General features: G+C 59.7%; 1 protein-coding gene across 1 annotated transcript in view; it reads right to left on the bottom strand.

Moving 5' to 3' along the window:
* NAV1 (neuron navigator 1) overlaps nucleotides 1-17628 on the bottom strand; it is a 74402-nt gene that overhangs the window by 14592 nt on the left and 42182 nt on the right. Inside the window, exons 5-8 of the mRNA XM_050985207.1 lie at nucleotides 15471-15573; nucleotides 11434-11799; nucleotides 739-877; nucleotides 232-529 (exon numbers count right to left, since the gene is read on the bottom strand). Coding sequence (XP_050841164.1) covers nucleotides 232-529; nucleotides 739-877; nucleotides 11434-11799; nucleotides 15471-15573 — 906 coding nt within the window. The remainder of the gene's footprint in view (nucleotides 1-231; nucleotides 530-738; nucleotides 878-11433; nucleotides 11800-15470; nucleotides 15574-17628) is intronic.

The raw sequence follows: 17628 nt of genomic DNA on the forward strand, positions 1-17628 counted from the left end.
CCTTGGTGCACTCAACCGTGCCCCAGCCTGGTGTGTGGGAGACCATGGGGCAGGCACAGACCACCAGCCTGCTTGCAGCCCACAACACAGCCCTGCCTCCCCTTCCAGCCCACACCCAGCTCCCGGGTCTGAGCACAGCCATAGGCCCACATGCTTGGGGAAGGCACACAAAGATAGCACCCAACCTTCTCTCCATCAAAGGAGCTGAACCCTGCCCAAACTGGTTTTTACCTGCAACTTTGAGGGTGCTCTGGGCCATATGAGTGATGGGGGAGGTCACTGCCACTGGAGGAGTCTTGCCCTTCTTGAGGGAGCCCGGGGTGCCCAGGCTGACAGGCTTCTTCAGCTCACCACCCTTGGGCCCCTCCTCTCCACCCTCTGAGGGCTCCCGCCGCCACTTGGAGGAGCCATGCTCCATCTTGAGGCTGCTGCTGTCGTAGTCCAGCTTCTTCAGCGCCTTCTCCTCACCCTCACCGTACCAGCTCAGTCCGCTCTCTGCCAGTGAGCGCTTCTCCGAGTCCGTGCGCAGCTGGGGGCAGAGCAGAGTCAGGGGCACTCCTGGCACCCACCCCAAGCCCATCCCCAGAGAATGTCAGCCAGCTGGGAGAAGAATGCAGCAGACACCCTATGCCATCCTTGTTTCCTCACACTGGCACCCTCCATGCCCTCTTTCCCACCGATGTGTGGCAGGAAAGTGGGATAGGTGCTGGAAAGGATCTGGGTGTCACTGGTACGTACCGCTATGGCTGAGTTCCTGCGCGAGGCGGTGGGGGTGGAGGGCAGGGAGTTGAGCGAGGAGCTGGCATTGAACTCCTCTGAGCTGAGGTTATCGGAGGCATCGCTGAGGCCACTGCTGATGGAGCTGCTCTCATCCCAGCTGTGAGGGAGAGACAGCATCAGACCCCTGCTCAGCCCAATGGGTCCCACCACTGGAAGGATCTCCCTGTTCCAGGGACTGTTGGGGCAAAAACCAGCTCCTGGTAGTGCCCATGGCAAGGACATGGCATGCAGGGCCCATGTCTGGCTCCAGCCCAGCCTGGCATTGGCTCGTGTTCCTGTGGTTCCTTCAGTGACCCTGCTTCTCCCCATTCAGGCTCTGTGGAGCTTTCGTGGGGATGGAGGGACATCCGCAGCACAGGGAAGCCAGCACCCACACCACAGGGCTAGCAGCATCACAGCTGGCAACAAGCCCCTGGCAACCTGCTCTGACCATGGAGGCAGGTTGGGATTGTCAGAAAGGACAGGACTGCTGGAATAAACAAACCAACCACACCGTAGTATCCATCCTGCTGCACCCTACTGCCCCTCTCCAGCCCCCAGCAGCCAGAGGCAGCTAGTCTCAGATGTGCTGCTGTGGCGAGGTGGCTACTCCATGCTGGGGCTCAGCCAAGTGTGCAGAAGCCCATCTGCAGGGCCATCAATCAGCATCACACCGGGGCAGCAGCTGCCTGGGTGCCCCAAGGGCACAGCTGGTTCCACAGCACTGGGCTGTGCCCATGTTCATCTGGCATAGAGCACCTTCCAGCAGGATGAGCACAGCACCTTTCAGGTCAGCAGCTGAGTAGGTCAGTGAAGCCTCGCAGCCTCCCAGGGCCTGTGAAGGGCTGGAGGAGACAACACTGGCACAGGCTGCCCAGAGAAGCTGTGGCTGCCCCATCACTGAAATGTTCAAGGTCAGGGTCAGGTTGGATGGGGCTTGGAGCAACCTGACCTAGTGAAAGGTGCCCCTGGCCATGGCAGGGAGTGGTACCAGATGAATTTTAAGGTCCCTTCCAACCCACACCATGCCATGACTCTGTGACAGGCTGTGGCGTAGGAGTGAGGAGCAGAGCTGGGAGCTGCAGCCAACCCCAGTCCCTGCAAGAGATGCTTGTTTATCTGCATCGGGGCCACAGAGGTGCAAGTGAAGCCCAGCAAACAGCAGAGCCCCAAGAGCAATGGCAGAGCAAAAGCAACAGCCACCAGCATCCCCCTGTCAGATGCCCAAGGCTCAAGAAGGAGCAACAAAGGCAGCTCCAGCACCATAAGATCTGCACTGCGTGTCCTGCTCTTTCCATGGGGGAGGAGTTCATCAGAGACGGACCAAAGCCAGGATGGACGCAGCCCCCTGTGCCCCCACAGCAGCTTCTGGGAGAGAGCCAGCAGGTGCTGCTGCCCAGGAAGGGATTTCAATAGGATCATGCACTCAGGATATGCTGCTGAGCTCCTCAGCTCCAAGCCATGTCTCACCACCAGCCCCATGCCTAGAGTGAGTTCCCTGGGATGGAAATTCTCACCCCAGCAAAGCCCCTCTCCCAGCCTGGCATCACCTGGCAGCAGGCAGTGCCAGGAGTGAGGCCAGGCTTTGTAGGATTGTGTCCTATGGCAACATGGTTGGTGCCACATGTGGTGCTGGGTGTCTCAGTCTGGCTTTTGGGGCCAGGCAGGGAATCTCAAACACTCTTCCAGCCATGCATGTGACACCTCCATTGCCCTGGGCATCCAGAGAGCCACTGAGAAAGGGGCAGAGGGTCAGAGATTAGGCCAAGGCAGGAGGTGACTCCAACTCCTCCTTGACAACCCTGTGCCAAGAAAAGACAGCATGGAAGGTCACATCCCAAAATCACTAAAACCAAGGCATGAGGCTGGGGAGCCAGCTACACACTGTGAGGGTGCCTCTGACTCTCTTATGGGGCACACAGCTGGTGCACTGAAGGATCCCCCCAAAACTGGTACGTGTATGCAGCACAGCAAGGAAAGCCTCAACCACAGCACCACTGGCCCCTCAGCAAGTATAAGCTCCCGGAGCATGGCTGAGCCCTGGCACCTCGACTGCCCCCCAGAACCCTCAAACAGGGGGCAGCCACATCAGACTGTCACTCCGGGGCGAAACTGACCCTCTGCTTTGTGCTCCATCCCCTCCATCTTATCCAGAACCATTCCCAGCTCCTGCAGACGATCCCGCACCGAACCTACCCGCCAGCAGCCCCGCGGCAGCTCCCAGGAACGGGGATGCTCAAGGGCAACGGGTCCGTCCTGCCGCGCTCCGCAGCGCCGGCGGGAGCACGGGACCCGCTGAAAGCGGGATAGTCCCGCACGGCCTCGGGGATGAGCACCCCGGCCCCAGCCCCGGCGCGGGGAGGAGGCTGCACCGGTAGGGAGCGGAGGATGGATTGGGTCCGCGGCGCGGTGCGCGGGGATGCTCCGCCCCGCCCCGGCCGCACCCCGACTCGGAGCCCCGCGCTCGGCACTCCCGGGGTCAGACCCGACCTGCGGAGGCACCAGAGCCTCGGGAGCCCCGCGGAGGATAGGCCTGGCAGTATTGCAGGTGCGGGGCGGGGGCCGGGGCGGAGGATGGGGGTGCCGGGGCGGAGGATGGGAAGGCCCGTGGGAGCCGCCCCGATGCCCTGATGCCGGGCGCGGCCGCGCTGCCCCGACCCCCCTTTCAACCCCCCCCCGCCCCCCCCAGCGCGGCCGAGACAAAGCACCGCCCGCGGAGCGGCCCCGGGGCGCGGGGCTTTGTCTGCCGGGGCCGAGCTCCGACCGCGCCCCCGCCCACCGCGGTGCCCGGTCCCTGCCCGTGCCGTACCTGCTGGCGAGGCGCGGGGCGCGACGCGGCCTCCCCGCCCGCAGCATCGTGCTGCCCGCGGCGCGGCGCAGCCCCGCCGGGCGGGCGAGAGGGGCGGGGGGCGGCGGGACCGCCCCGCTGCCCGCGCCTTAAAGCGACAGCGGCACAGGACCCCCGCCGCCGTCCATCGGCCCCTCCCCGTCTCCGCCGGGACGGGACCGAGGTCCCGGGTCCAAGCTTCGCCCGCCTCAGCCCCGCGATCATGTCTCCGCATTCTGCCCCGCAGCCCACGGCCCCGACCCATGTCCCTGGTGTCCCCCAGCGTCCCCCCCCCATGCCCGCAGAGCCCCCAAACCACGATTCACATCCCCAAACACAGCACCAATAACCCCCAGTCAAGCCCACAATGTGATACCAGAGGGCATTCCTCAGCACTGGGCCTGAACCAAGTGCCCCCCAAACCACCCCATTCTCTGTCTCTAAAGGAACCACCTCGTCGATGTGGTCCCACCGTGGGGTGCTGGGACAGCTGCTCCCAGCAACCTCGGCGCTCATCCCCAGAAAGGACATCAATGCCTGCCCCACTCTGCCTGTCATTGACCAAAACCCCAACTTTTGTCCCTTTTTTCTCTCTCTCTTCCCTCACATCAAAAGCCATGCTGCAGGGTAGGGCCCTCATTGGGATGGTAACACCAGGGACAATTTTGCCAGCCCGGCCATGTAGGGCAGAGAGAGTTAACTGCAGCCTTGGCAAGACAGACCAGACCTTGCAGGCTGGGAAATAAGTAATTCCTTCCTTGAAGCAACGGCGGCGACGCCTCTTGGCTCCTTCTCCACTGTCCTATCGCTCACCACACAGGGCTTGTACCAGCATAGCATGGCAGGACAGGGGTACCTGACCATCCCTGTCCCCAGCGATCAGCTCGTGCCCACACCCACCAAGCCCTGGCAGGAGCTCATGGCCAGGGGCTGGTGGTGCTGCCAGCCCCGCGGTGCGGTTATGGCCCCACAGCTGCATGCGCCAACGGGTGCGGCGGCACAGCCCGTCCAGCACTGCATCCCTCGGGTCCCTCCGGCCTGGCACGGTGCCGGACACTGTCCCTTCCCTTCTTTTCTCCTGGCTGCCTGCCTTAGCCCCACCATGGCCGGCTCAGGCAGTGCTCAGAGCAGCTTCTGCCGGGCGCAAATCTGGGCACCCTGGGTGGCAGGGGAGCCAGCCCGGCACTGCAGTCCCTCAGAAAGGCAGCTTTGACCCTGCCAGAGCCACGGGCCTGGTATGAGATGATGGCAGAGAACTGCTGCTGGTCACAGCAGACCCTTGGGCATCAGCACAGACACTGAGCCCCATACAGAGGAGTACCCCCAGCACATTTCTCAGCAGAGGCTCCTGTTGGAGCTGGACGGTTTTGAACTCTCCTTGCTTCACCTGTCTCACACCAGCACAGACACCTGCCCATGTAGCACCCAGACCCACTGGCACCAGCCAGGGCTCCGGACACTCATGTCCCTGCCAGGCTGGTCCACCCAGACCCCCACTACCATCCTGAAGCCCACCCTGGATGGAAGCAAGTCCTGGTTTGCCCTGGCCCCTTCCTCCTGTGGCAGGGGAGGAAATGCAGGGCATGTACTGCGTGGTCCCACACCCCACATCAGTAGATCACTGGCGTTGAGGGGGCTCTGCGGCACTGGTGCTCCCAGTCCCAGCTCATTCTGTGACTTGAGATAGGAGCAGTGAGGAAGGCACAGGCACAGCTGGGGCTCTTCACACCCTCCCCCTCTCCTCCACTTAATGGGGCAGAAAAAACAATTAGCTTCATAAATCCCATTGAGGGGGTTGGGAGCTCCCCATGGATGTGGGCAGGGCGGGGTTCTGCATGTCCCTTACATCCACATCAGGAACCAGAGTGTTCTGTACAACACTCCTTGACTTCCCTGATCCCTACAGCCCTGTAAACCCCTCTGTACTTTTCAGGATGCCCCCCAGACCACCAGGTACCCCCTCAGAGAACTCCAGCCCCTACAGAGAATCAGGCTACCTTGACCCTAGGTGTCTCCCGCTTGGATTTTGGGTAGTGTGATCTGGCACCTTTCTGCGAAGATGCACTCAGAGGAACGGGTCTGCAGAGATCTGGCAGATGGGGAAACTGAGGTAGGGAAGGGGGATCTGACTTGCCTGAGCTTCCCCAGCAGAAGAGGATCAACATCACATCCCACAATTGATTCAGATCCCATTCTCCAGGCAGCACTGCCTCTGGTCTCTGGCCCCCCAGAACCCTGAGGGGTGCAGAGGACTCTGCCACAGGACCCCTGAGCATGGTCCCTGCAAGGGGGGACCCGTGGCCAGGCTGTGCTTCCACCCCAGCCCTGCACCATCAATCACAGTAACATCAGGGTCTGATTTCCCTATGGCAGCAAGGCCGAGGCCATGATGGGGTCAGCCAGCACTCACTGCCTGCTGCAGTGACATCAGCCATAGACCCCAGCCACACTCCTGGCTGAGAGCTCATCTCTGGTCACCCCTCTGCTCCCCCCCAAGTGGTGGAAACTCTGGAGGAAATGTGTCCCGGTGCGGGGATCTCCACTGGCAGTTTTGGTGACGTGTGGAGCCTCACCCGGGCCAAGGCAGCACCCGGGGCTGCAGAGGCCACGTGCAATGCTCAGTCCCAGGGCAGTGCTGGGGTGGGGAGCAGTGTGACTCAGCTGGGTTGTGAAATTCCTATTTTTTCTGTTGTCTGGACGAGCTGGTGACCTCGGACACCTCAGTCCACAGTGGCCAGGCTCCTCCACAGGCGGCAGGATGGCACATGGTAAAGCCAGGTCTTGAGGTCCCCAGGTGGCATGCAGAGAGGCAGGTGGGTTTGGGTCAGATTCTCCCCAGCAGCTTTCCCCCGGGCACATGGATGTGTGAGGTCCAACCCTGCACTTGGCTCTGCCTTGTGTCCGTATCCAGCCTCATCAACAAGCCGCAGGGGCCAGCAGCTTCCTGCATCTTGGGCGTGTACTGATCCCTACGTGCCCTGTACCCCCAAGCCTCACAACCCCAGGATTCCCTTCCCAAAACATGCCTCATGCAGCCACTGTCACATCCCCAGGGGCCAGGGATCAGCACTGAGTGCCTCAACACAAACCCCAAAGGATGGAATTGCTAGAAATCAGCACACAGGAAGGGGCTGATGCCTAGTGGGGTCCTGGGGCCCCTTTCCGGGAGTGTCCCCTGTACCCAGCTGGCGGGAGGAACTCACCAAGCCCAGCACGTGGCACAGCCCAGCAAATATTTATACAACATTTCTCCCTGGCCAGCCAGGGTCCCACACACACGCTAGGCCACGTGCAGGGCCACAGCCATGCCCCACGGGATGTCCCTGATGAGGAATGACTTCATGGGCTCACTGGGACAGGACATGGGGTCATCTTGGACTAGCCAAAGTGGAGCAAGGGGCGTTTGAGGGAAGGGAGCAGGCTCCAGCACCAGTCCTGCTCGGAGCAGGAGGAGGGCGGCCACTCCCCGGCTGTTCCTGGGGAGCTGAGCCAAACATCTGCTCCCGCCTACGGGCTGTGCCGAGCCCAAGGAGCTGTGAGGAAGCCAGAGCCAGGCCAGCCAGAGCGCAGCGGGTGTCAGCTCCAGAGCATCCCTCCTGGGAGGATGCTGCTGGCAGCCCCCAGCTCTGCTGGAGGGGACCACAGGCTCTGCAGTGCTTGGCTGCCAGCAGCACCATCACAGTGACCTGAGACGGTGCCTGGGGTGGGCTAGCAGTGTGCCCTGCGCTCCCAATTCCAAAAGCTGCTGCCTCAGCTCCATTTCATGCCCACAAACAGACTCAGGGCAGTACCCAGCTCATGAGGGCGCAGATGCTGCCACTGCTGTGGTGGGATGCAATGCTGCCTCCCTTTCTACTTCCAACAAATGAGGTGCAAAAGGACATCCTGAAATCACAGCAGTCCCAGGGTCACACAAACATTCCCCCAGTGCTGTGGAAGCCCCAAGGGACATGTAGAGCCCCAGGGACTGGCTCCAGAGCTACACCCCCACACCATAGCACTGCAGCACACACAGACCATCATCACTGCTCCTGCAGCCACTGCAGCAGAAGGTGCTGACTCAGCAGCCAGCCACCCCACTAGCTCCCTCTGCACCCCATGAGCTCCTGACTGCAGCAAAGCCTTGCAGCATCCCACTCACTCTCACCGTGACCCAACTGGCCCTAGGAAACACCCAGGGATGGTGCTGAGCCAGTACTCAGGACACACCACACCAGGTCAGGTTCTGGGCACACACAGCACAGGGCTGGCACACCAACACATGGCCACACTGTGGTGGCACTGCTCAGCCATGCAGGACATGGCCAGAACAAAACCAGGCCAAACTTGGTTTGCACATCCTGCTCCATGCTCCTCACCACTGCCTGGTTCACGTGCAGGTCTGCACACAAAGGCACCCACCCTGCGGCTATGCAGAGATGTCCCTGGGGAAGCTCCCAGTGGAGTGACCTTGGTGGGGTGACCTCCAGTGGTCAGGAAACAACCCCAGCCTGGATGAGTGGGCAAGTGTCACAGGTGGCACAGCACCCTTCCTGGAACTGGCCTCAGGGCAGGGAACAGCAAGTGGCCACTGAATAGTGGCAGATGGGAACCAGAGCTGACCAAGGAAGGGAGTAAATATGTTTTAGTGTTGGAGAAACAGCCCAAGACTGGGTGCTATCTCTGTACATGCCCTGCCTAGGCCTCAAGGACAGGCAGGACAGGGCAGGAGAGTAGCAGCATCGCTTCCATCCATTCAGTCATCCTGGTGGGTGCTCCCTGTGCCAGGTCCCTGCCCTGATGCAGTGCACAAGGAGGATATAGTGACACTGGGAACAAAAGGTATGTGCTGCCAAACAGGGGGCCAAAGCAAGAGCTTTCCAGACCCTGAAATCAGCAGCAGGTAGAGAGAAGTGACGAGCGTCATGCCGATGGATGCAGGAACGGCTGGGCGAGGAGCCAGGATGCCAGTACGTTTGGCAAACACAGGAATGCTGCTGGGGTCTCAAGTGTCCCCAGCCAATCCCTGCTCAGACCTGACCATCCCGCTCCCTCTCTGACCTGGGCCTCAGGTCCCCCACAGCCTCCTTGGCTGGGCTCGCCCCAACCTCCACCCAGCTGAATCCGCCTCGATACCTTGAGGGCAGTCCCCTTGCTCCAGCCATATCTCACCTACCTCAGCCCTCGCTTCTTCCAGCCTGCTTCCCTGCCGAGCCACGGGCATGCCGGGGCACATCCCACAGCCCCACACGTCTCCAGCAGGGATAGGGACAGGGATGTGTCACCGCGTCCTCTGAGCCGTCTCTGACCTACTGCCCTACAAGCCGGGGCTAGCGCCGGCGCGGTGCAAGGGACGCTGCCCCGCGGCCCGGGCTGGGGCTGCCGGCCCCATCTGCAGCACGCCGCTCCTGCCCGGTGCATTAGCAGCACCGGGAGATGGGGCCTACGGCAGTGCTGGCTTTCTAGGTCAGAGCCAGCGAGGAGGCTGGGTGAGGGGCTGGGCTGGGTGAGGGGCTGTGCTGGGTGTGGGGCTGGGCTGGGTGAGGGGGCTGTCCTGGATGACGGGAGGCTGGATGAGGGGCTGTGCTGGGTGAGGGGCTGGGCTGGGTGAGGGGCTGTGCTGGATGACGGGAGGCTGGATGAGGGGCTGTGCTGGGTGAGGGGCTGGGCTGGGTGAGGGGGCTGTCCTGGATGACGGGAGGCTGGATGAGGGGCTGTGCTGGGTGAGGGGCTGGGCTGGGTGAGGGGCTGTGCTGGGTGAGGGGCTGGGCTGGATGAGGAGCTGTACTGGGTGAAGGGATGGGCTGGCTGAGTGGGGTCTGCATGAGGGGCTGTGCTGGATGAATGCTCCTGGCCAGCTCCTTGCCTTATCTGTCTCTTTGGAGGGAATGCTGCTGCTCTGCTTCTCGGGCTCTGCACCCAGAGTGTGCAGGATCCTGGACAGGGCACCTCAGTGTACCCCAGCACCCAGCCTGCCATGCTGCCCACTCTGGAAGACCCCCCACCAAGTCCTGCTGTGGGGCCATGGAGGACGAAGCTGTGAAGCTGTGTAGGTCACTACATGGCTCTGCACCCTCAACGACCCCAGTGAAATGTCTGATCCCCAGGAGATGCCCCTGCAGACAAGGGGGTCTTCTGCTACCCTAGCTCACTCCTGCACCCCTTCTTGGGGAGAGTACCCAGTGCAGAGCACCCAGTCTATCTCTGGCATGGCAGAGAACTCCAGGCACATCCAGGAGTCCCTGTGCTGGGGACTCTGCACAGGAACAGGGACTGTGGCACCTGCCCATGGCCCAGCTCACCACAGCACTGACAGCCTCACCCACACCAGGGGACTGTGGTGCTGCCAGGGCCTCGCAGAGCCTCAGCCATGCAGGGATCCATCCCCAAAGCTTGTACTTTCCTGCAGGAGAAGTAAACCCTGTCCGTGGCAGTGCAGGGCTGAGCTGTCCTGGGTATCTGACCCTGCCCACACTCCCCCTGCTCTGTGATTGATGAATACAAAGTGTTGCTCCACTGCCTCTGAAGCCAAGGGCACCCCAAGGTTATCTGCCTGCATGAGCAGCACCAAGATGAGACAAGGAGGGAGATGGGGAGCAGTGTAGCCTTCATCCCACAGCCAGCCCTGCTGCAGCCTCAGACATCCAGGGCAGCCCAAATCTACCCCTCTGCCAGTCACACATCACAGTCCAGTGGCCAGGGGCAGCAAGTGGTGACATGGGACCTCTGGCTGCCAAGCAATAGGTTAAGATCTACAGGAGGGTCTGTGTTGAACCAGCACAAGGCTCCCTCATTCACAAGCAAAGGGCAGCCCCCAAGGTCACGTGCCCATGGGGAGGATGGGTCTGACACCCATGGTGCCACAGACACTCTCAGCCCACAGCTGGAGCATGGCAGGGGCAGAAGCCAGCAGATAGCCAATGGTGTGTCCCCTGCAACTGCAACAAGCACCTACAGGCCATATCTAGGGGGCACTGGCCCCAGGATGGGTGTGAAGCCACAGGCTGTGCCCTATCCTGCACCAAACTGATGTGACTACAGCCACCCTAGGAGGGCCAAAGCAGCACTGTCAGGAGGCCAAATACCTCATCAGGCTCTGGGACAGCTCAAACGCCCAAGTTATTTATTTTCTGCTGTGCTGAAACAGGAAACCTCCAACGTGTTCAAACCCTGGACCCTTGCCAGAGTCAGGGGCACCTCAACAGTGCAGCAGGAGCTGGACACATCTGGAAGAAAACATGAGCCCTGGGAGTGCTGGGTTGTGCCCATCCAGCAGGAGATGCCCTCAGCTCCATGGGTAGAAGGATGGAGGCTCATGGGGGTCCCAGGAGGGACTCTGCTCAGCAGCACACCCTGCTCCATGTGGAGTCATCCATCAGCAATGACACCTCGGTGCCCAGTTCTCACTGGGCTGCTGAGATCTGACCCAGACTGTCCTACCATGGACCACCAGGAGTCTCACAGGACATCCTCACAGGAAGCCACACAGACTGACTGTTGTAAACTGAAGAGCAATTCTGAAAGCAGCAGGACTGTGGCTCAGGGCTTCTGCAGCTACAGACCATGCACTTTTCTCAGCTCCCTGCTCCAGGAACACCCAGATCAAGCTGGACACTTCCCACATGCTGGGAGAGCAGCTCATTCTGGCTCTGGAGCCCATCAGCCCCAAGAAGACCCAGCTGGCCCAGCACCACCAGCACTGCTAGCAGGGAAGCATCTCCTGGGATATGGGGACATGAACCAATCCTAACCAGACTGGCTGTAACCTATGTTCCACTCCATCCACCCCCACTGTGCCAGGTGAACAGGAGAGGGTGAAATTCCTGGAGAGCCCCAGTCTGTGCGCGACTCCTCACACGGGCACGTACCCCGTGGTGATGTCATCATCCTCCGTCAGCGTCTTGCCCATCAGATCACTGTCACTCATGTACCCCGACTTCAGCTCCACATCATCACTGTCCAGGGCCTCGACCAGCTCCAGGCGGGAGATGTGGCTCAGCTTGCTGGGGCTGCGCATGGGCATGGTGTGCGAGTAGTGCGCTCGCTCCCCGTGCATGTACCAGCTCGGGGTGCCCTCGGAGCGGCACGTGCCCCCAACAGAGGGCGCGTCCCCGGCCTGCAGGCGTGGGCTGGACTGCCCGTAGCGCCAGGACAAAGGGGAGGAGCGGTTGGAGAGGCTGGAGACACTCCGTGGGTTGGCTTCATCACTGTCATAGCAGGTCATCTCCAGGGAGCTGCAAGGACAGGCAGTCAGGGAGTTAGGACAGGTCGCAGGGGGCAGTGGAAATCTGTGCCCTGCCTCACCCACTCGGAACTGGGTCTGCAAATGCTCAGATACCAAAACTGCCCATTTTGAGGCAGCCAGGCAAGACCAGAGGATCCCAGGACTGTGGCTGCAGGGACGCTGTCTATCCTGGACCATTTCCATCTCAGGTGGCAAGGGACAGTCTCCTCCTTCCCTGCCCGGTGTCACCCCAGTGTCCCATGGTCCAGGACCCGCTGGGACATGCACAGCACGGTGCTCAGTGATGCCCCTGTCTCCCCAGGGATGGTGGGATAGGACATGGGATATGATGAGGTCTCTGTGCTCAAGTCAATCTACAAAAGCAACACTCTACCAAGCCCTGTCCACCCACCTCAGAGCAGGGCCAGGGGTGCCACCAGGACTGGTGGCAAACACACCTGGGAAAGGGATCAGCACCATTCTAGAGACTGGCCCCAGCCCCGAAATCCAGCTGTGCTGAACTCATCTAATAGGTACCTTTAGTGGAGAGCCTGAACATGCTCCCTTGTGTCTGGGCTGCTTCTGCTCAGCCACTTCTCCCCCAGCTCTTCAACATCTGCACCTCAAGATCACACCAGACTCAGGACAGGACAAGCTGGGGTGGTGGCACCAATCCCAGGGAATGTGACAGTGGGCCACGCCAGGGAGTGGAGGCTGTGAGTGAAATGATGCTGAGGGACAGACCTGGGACCAGTCCCTGCAGCAGTATCTCACACTGAATCCCCAACATCTGGGCAGGAAAGACAACCCCAAGAGAGGGCTGCCCAGCCCCAAGGGCTGCTCACAAGCACAGTGCCCTGCAGCCAGCCCAGAGCCCACAAGCGTTTCAGAAATGGGGAGTTCCATCACTCCCTGTGCCTCCTGGGGTGTATTTTGGGCAAACAGTGATTCTAAAACTAAATTTAGCTACGAGAAACTATTATTTCTTGGAGCAGCTCCTTGGGAACCCACAGTCCTCAAATTGGCTCTAAACTCTACTATCAGTAAATTATTCCCTAGCTTGGATTAAAGGTTCCTGCAGGAGCACCCAAAGCCAAACCCAGGCTGCAGCATTGAATCTAAAACAGGGAACTACATTTAAAAAAACGAGGAAGTTTGTTAAAGCGGAACTCAAAGGGCAGCTAAAAGGGTTTTGTTTTTGTCGGCAGCACAAAGGCTGTTTGAGGATGTGCTCCCGGCAGCTCAGAGCAGATGCCAACCATGTCTCTGAGCAGGAGGAACAGAAGCTTCACCTCAAATCATGGGTTAAGTTCTGGGCCCCTCATGACAAGAAAGACATTGAGAGCTGGAGCATGTCCAGAGAAGGGCAACAGAGCTAGGGAAATGTCTGGAGCACCAGGAGTAGCTGAGGGGTTCAGCCAGGAAAAAAAGAGGCTCAGGAGGCAATTTCTGGGTCTCACAACTCTCTGACAGGAGGGGGGGGCTGGGGAGGAGTTGGGCTCTGCTCCCAGGGAACAGGAACAGGAAAAGAGAAAATGGCCTCAAGTTGTGCCACAGGAGGTTTAGGTTGAATATTGGAGAAAATTTCTTTCCTGAAAGGGTGGTCAGGCACTGGCACAAGCTGCCCAGGGCAGTGGTGGAGTCATCCTTGGAAGTGTTTAAAAAATGTGTGGATGTGGCTCCCGGGAACACGGTGTAGTGGTGAACATGGCAGTGCTGGGGAAATGGTTGGACTTGATGATCTTAGAGACTTTCTCCAAGTGTCCACTGAGTCTCCTCAGTGACTCTGTGATTTCATGATTCTCTAAGCCCCAAGGACATTCATGCAGTTCTGCTGCCAGGAGTATAGTGACATCTTTCAGGAATAACACTGTGCTCTAACAAGGCAACAGCAAAGACTGAGCCCTCAGCCACTGGATGGAAGAACACAGTGAGAGTAACAAGAGAAATTTGAGGAATGAATAAAGAGAGCCCAAAGCAGCTACAGGACACCAGTGAAGCAGGCACATCCAGAGGACTTGAAGATGACATCTGCATTGGACAGACTTGTAGGAAGTGTTCCCAAGAGCAGAATGAGTGGGTACGTGTGTAATTACAACGTGCCAGGGAAGAGCTGACACAGCTTTGGGAAAGGAAAATCTGGCTCACAGCTGCAGAGGAGCTCCTGGAGGGATGCAGGGAGCTCCCAAGGCTGCTGTGGGCTACTGGAATAAAAAAAGCTTCCAAATAAATTCAGCTCATGGGATAAGAGAGAAGACCTTCACATGTTTAAGTCCCGCTGAAAGGGACAGAGAGCAGGGGTAGGGATCCCTGGGCTATCCATAGCCATTTTTCTCCATGGCAGGAATGCAGCTGAGGCATCCACCATGTGATATACTCATAGCTCATCAAGGAAAGGAAGTGATAGTGAAGAGTCAAATCCCACCAGCAATGCTAATTTAATCACCCTTAATGTCCTCGCCCTATTTTCCTAAGACCTGAGCTGAGAAGGATTTCTGAAGGAGCTGAGTGCTGGGGTGAGGAGGGGGGTGGAGTTTGACACTTTACATTTGATGAAAGTGAAATGAACACAACGCAGCCCTGGCTTGGCATGAGCAGTGCTGGGCTCTGACCCAGCTCCTGCACTGAGCAAAGGGATGGCAGAGCTGTAATGGATCATTTCAGGAAAGAGCCAGCTCAGAAAATATTGTTTTGGCCCCATGCAAATCCCACTGCCACAGCTCTCTGCTGCTCCTGGCTCGTAAAACATCCAGGAAGCACAGCAAGGGTGAGCTGGGTCTTCAAGGTCTAGAAATTTCAGGCGATGAAAAGGGAGATCAAAGGGCTGCTCCATCATGGACAAGGCTGCTTGAAGGCTGACACGAGAAGGTCTGTAATGGTGAATGGTGGGTGAAAGGTGGGAGGAAGCTACTGCTTTTTGTCCCTTCCAAGAGAAAAAACAGGATCGAGGGAGACCACGAGGTGGCAACACACTCCAGGAGAAGAACGTTCCTGCATCCCCACTTTCCCAACCGGCTGACACCCACACAACCTTGCAAATCCAGAGTGAAGCAGAAACCATGCAAGATCTCAAGTGAGTGACCCAGGGGGACACAGGCAGTCCCAGTCGTGTGTCAGAGCCCCCTAAACACAGACACTGTGCCCTGGTTGTCCATGCAGTGCTCACCCTGTCCCCATTCCCACCATTCCCTCACTCCAGTCTGGGCAGGGCATCCCAGGGCACCTCCACCTATGCTCCTGGGCTCTGGCTGAGAGTTCCTCCATCATCACCCTACAGAGAAAAACTAAGCCACAGATAGGGATGGAGCCTCTGGTACAAACTGCAGTGGGCACAGGTGATATATTCACCTCTGGTGGTCCATTCAGGGTCACCTGACCACTGGGAACAGACCTTACCCCCTCTCTCTGCTCTGTCAGCTCCCTTCACTGCCACCACTCCCCAGCCTTTACTGTCACAGAGCACTTTTGGGGACAGGATTCTGCTGCAGCACCACAGGACACCCCACAGATTTGGGGGCTTCTCTCCAAGCCTCCATGCACAGGGTCCCCAGGTCACAAAGCACCACTGATTCCCTCCCACCCACATGGCCCTCACCAGGAGCAGAGCTGCTTCCCATCTGCCCCAGGAAGGACACTGACTGTGGGGAAGGGGTTGGGGGAGGTCTGGTGCTGGGGCCTCACCTGTGAGACACCTGAGAGCCCCTTAGGCTGGACATGGTCTCCTCCAGGTTCTGACGTAGGTCCAGCACATTCTGCACTGTCCTCTTCCTCTGGGACTCGGGGTCTGTGGAGAGACAAGGTGATGGCTTTAAAGGGATGGATGGATGGATGGATGGATGGATGGATGGATGGATGGATGGATGGATGGATGGATGGATGGATGGATGGATGGATGGATGGATGGATGGATGGATGGAGCATGCCCCTGCCCGTGGCCATGACCAACAGCCCTGGCTCTGCCTATCAGGAAGGGACAGAGCAAGTCTGGTACCAGGCTGGAGCTGCACCACCCTAAAATGCCACTCCCAAGCATGCAGCTGGGATGGTGATATCCAGTCCAGAAAGGATGAGCTGGCAGAGACCAAGTGGGGCCACAGGACCCACACAGGTGACAGGAGCCAGCAGTCCTGGAAGAATGTCCCCAAACCTGCCCCTGCACTCCCCAGGCCCCAGGGGTGCTCCAGCTTGGTAACATGGGTGCTGGAGCAGCATCACTTGGTGTGCAGGCAGTGGGACCGAGGGGATGTCAGGGGGTGGACACTGAGCCCCACTCATGAAGGAGTGGCTGCTTCTGTGCAGGGCTGGAGCAGCTGGTGGGACTGAGCCCCCACAGGCACAGCCCAGATCTGAGGATCCCCAAGCTTTGTCTGCCCTGGGACTTCTCCAGGTGTACACACCCACAGCATGCACACACAAAGGCATGCACACTGCCCAGAGACACTTGCACAGATGTGTAAGAACACAAACACCTGCACAGAGGAGGGGGTCACTCCAGGCCCAGCCCCAGCAGTGCTGTGGGCTCAGGGCCATGGCTCCAGCCCCAAGTCCCTGTCCTGTTCACATGCACCCTGAGCATTAACAGCTGTGCCACTGCGGCTTTGATCCCTGATTTCAGGCCTTTCAGCTGCAGCCTGCCATGGATCCGCAGTGACAGCAGGCGTCAGGGACATGGGATGTGGCTCCTCCTAATGTAACGTGGCAACCAGTGCTTCAGGATTTGCAATGGAACTGGCACCATGTGAACTGCAGGGACAGGGGGATGGGGGACACTGCCAGCACACATCCCAGTGCAGGGACAAGGGGATGTGGGACACTGCCAGCAAACACGCCAGTGCGGGGACAGGGGCATGGGGGACACTGCCAGCACACATCCCAGTGCAGGGACAGGGGCATGGGGGACACTGCCAGCACACATCCCAGTGCAGGGACAGGGGGATGGGGGACACTGCCAGCACACATCCCAGTGCAGGGACAGGGGGATGGGGGACACGCCCCCCCCCAGCACACATCCCAGTGCAGGGACAGGGGCATTGGGGACACTTCCAAGCACACACCACCATGCAGGACACGGGCTGGTGGACACTGCCAGCACACACCCATGCAGGACGGGGGATGGGGACACTGCCAGCACACATCCCATGCAGGGACAGGGGCATGGGGACCCCTGCCCAGCCACCCCCAGTGCAGGACACGTGGGCTGTGGGGGGGGGGACAAAACAACTGGCACACACATCCAGTGCAGGGACAGGGGGATGGGGTGACCACTGCCCGCACACAATCCCAGTGCATGGACAAGGGTCATGGGGGACACTGCCAGCACACCCCCGGTGCAGGGACATGGGCCTGGGGGACACTGCAGCACACATCCAGTGCAGGGGACACGGGCATGGGACACTGCCAGCCTACCCCCGGGCAGGGACAGTGGCATGGGGGACACTGCCAGCACACCACCCCGTGCAGGGACAAGTGGCAAATGGGGACACTGCCAGCACCAACCCCGGTGCAGGGACAGGGGGCTGGGGGACACTGCCAGCACACACCCCAGTGCAGGGACAGGGGCATGGGGGACACTGCCAGCACACACCCCAGTGCAGGGACACGGGGCTGGGGGACACTGCCAGCACACACCCCAGTGCAGGGACACGGGGCTGGGGGACACTGCCAGCACACACCCCAGCAGCTCCCCACCAAGGCACAGCCACATGGCAGTGCTCGAGCAGGCCTCCTTGTGTGTTCCTTGTCCCCATAACACTCCGGCCAAGCCTCAGGCAGCACCCATGGGTGCTGCTCCATCCCCAGGCTCCCCTTGTCCACCTGCCAGGGCAGGAGCACCTCAGAC

Source organism: Serinus canaria, chromosome 26 (assembly GCF_022539315.1).
Source record: "Serinus canaria isolate serCan28SL12 chromosome 26, serCan2020, whole genome shotgun sequence".
Lineage (NCBI taxonomy): Eukaryota > Metazoa > Chordata > Aves > Passeriformes > Fringillidae > Serinus > Serinus canaria.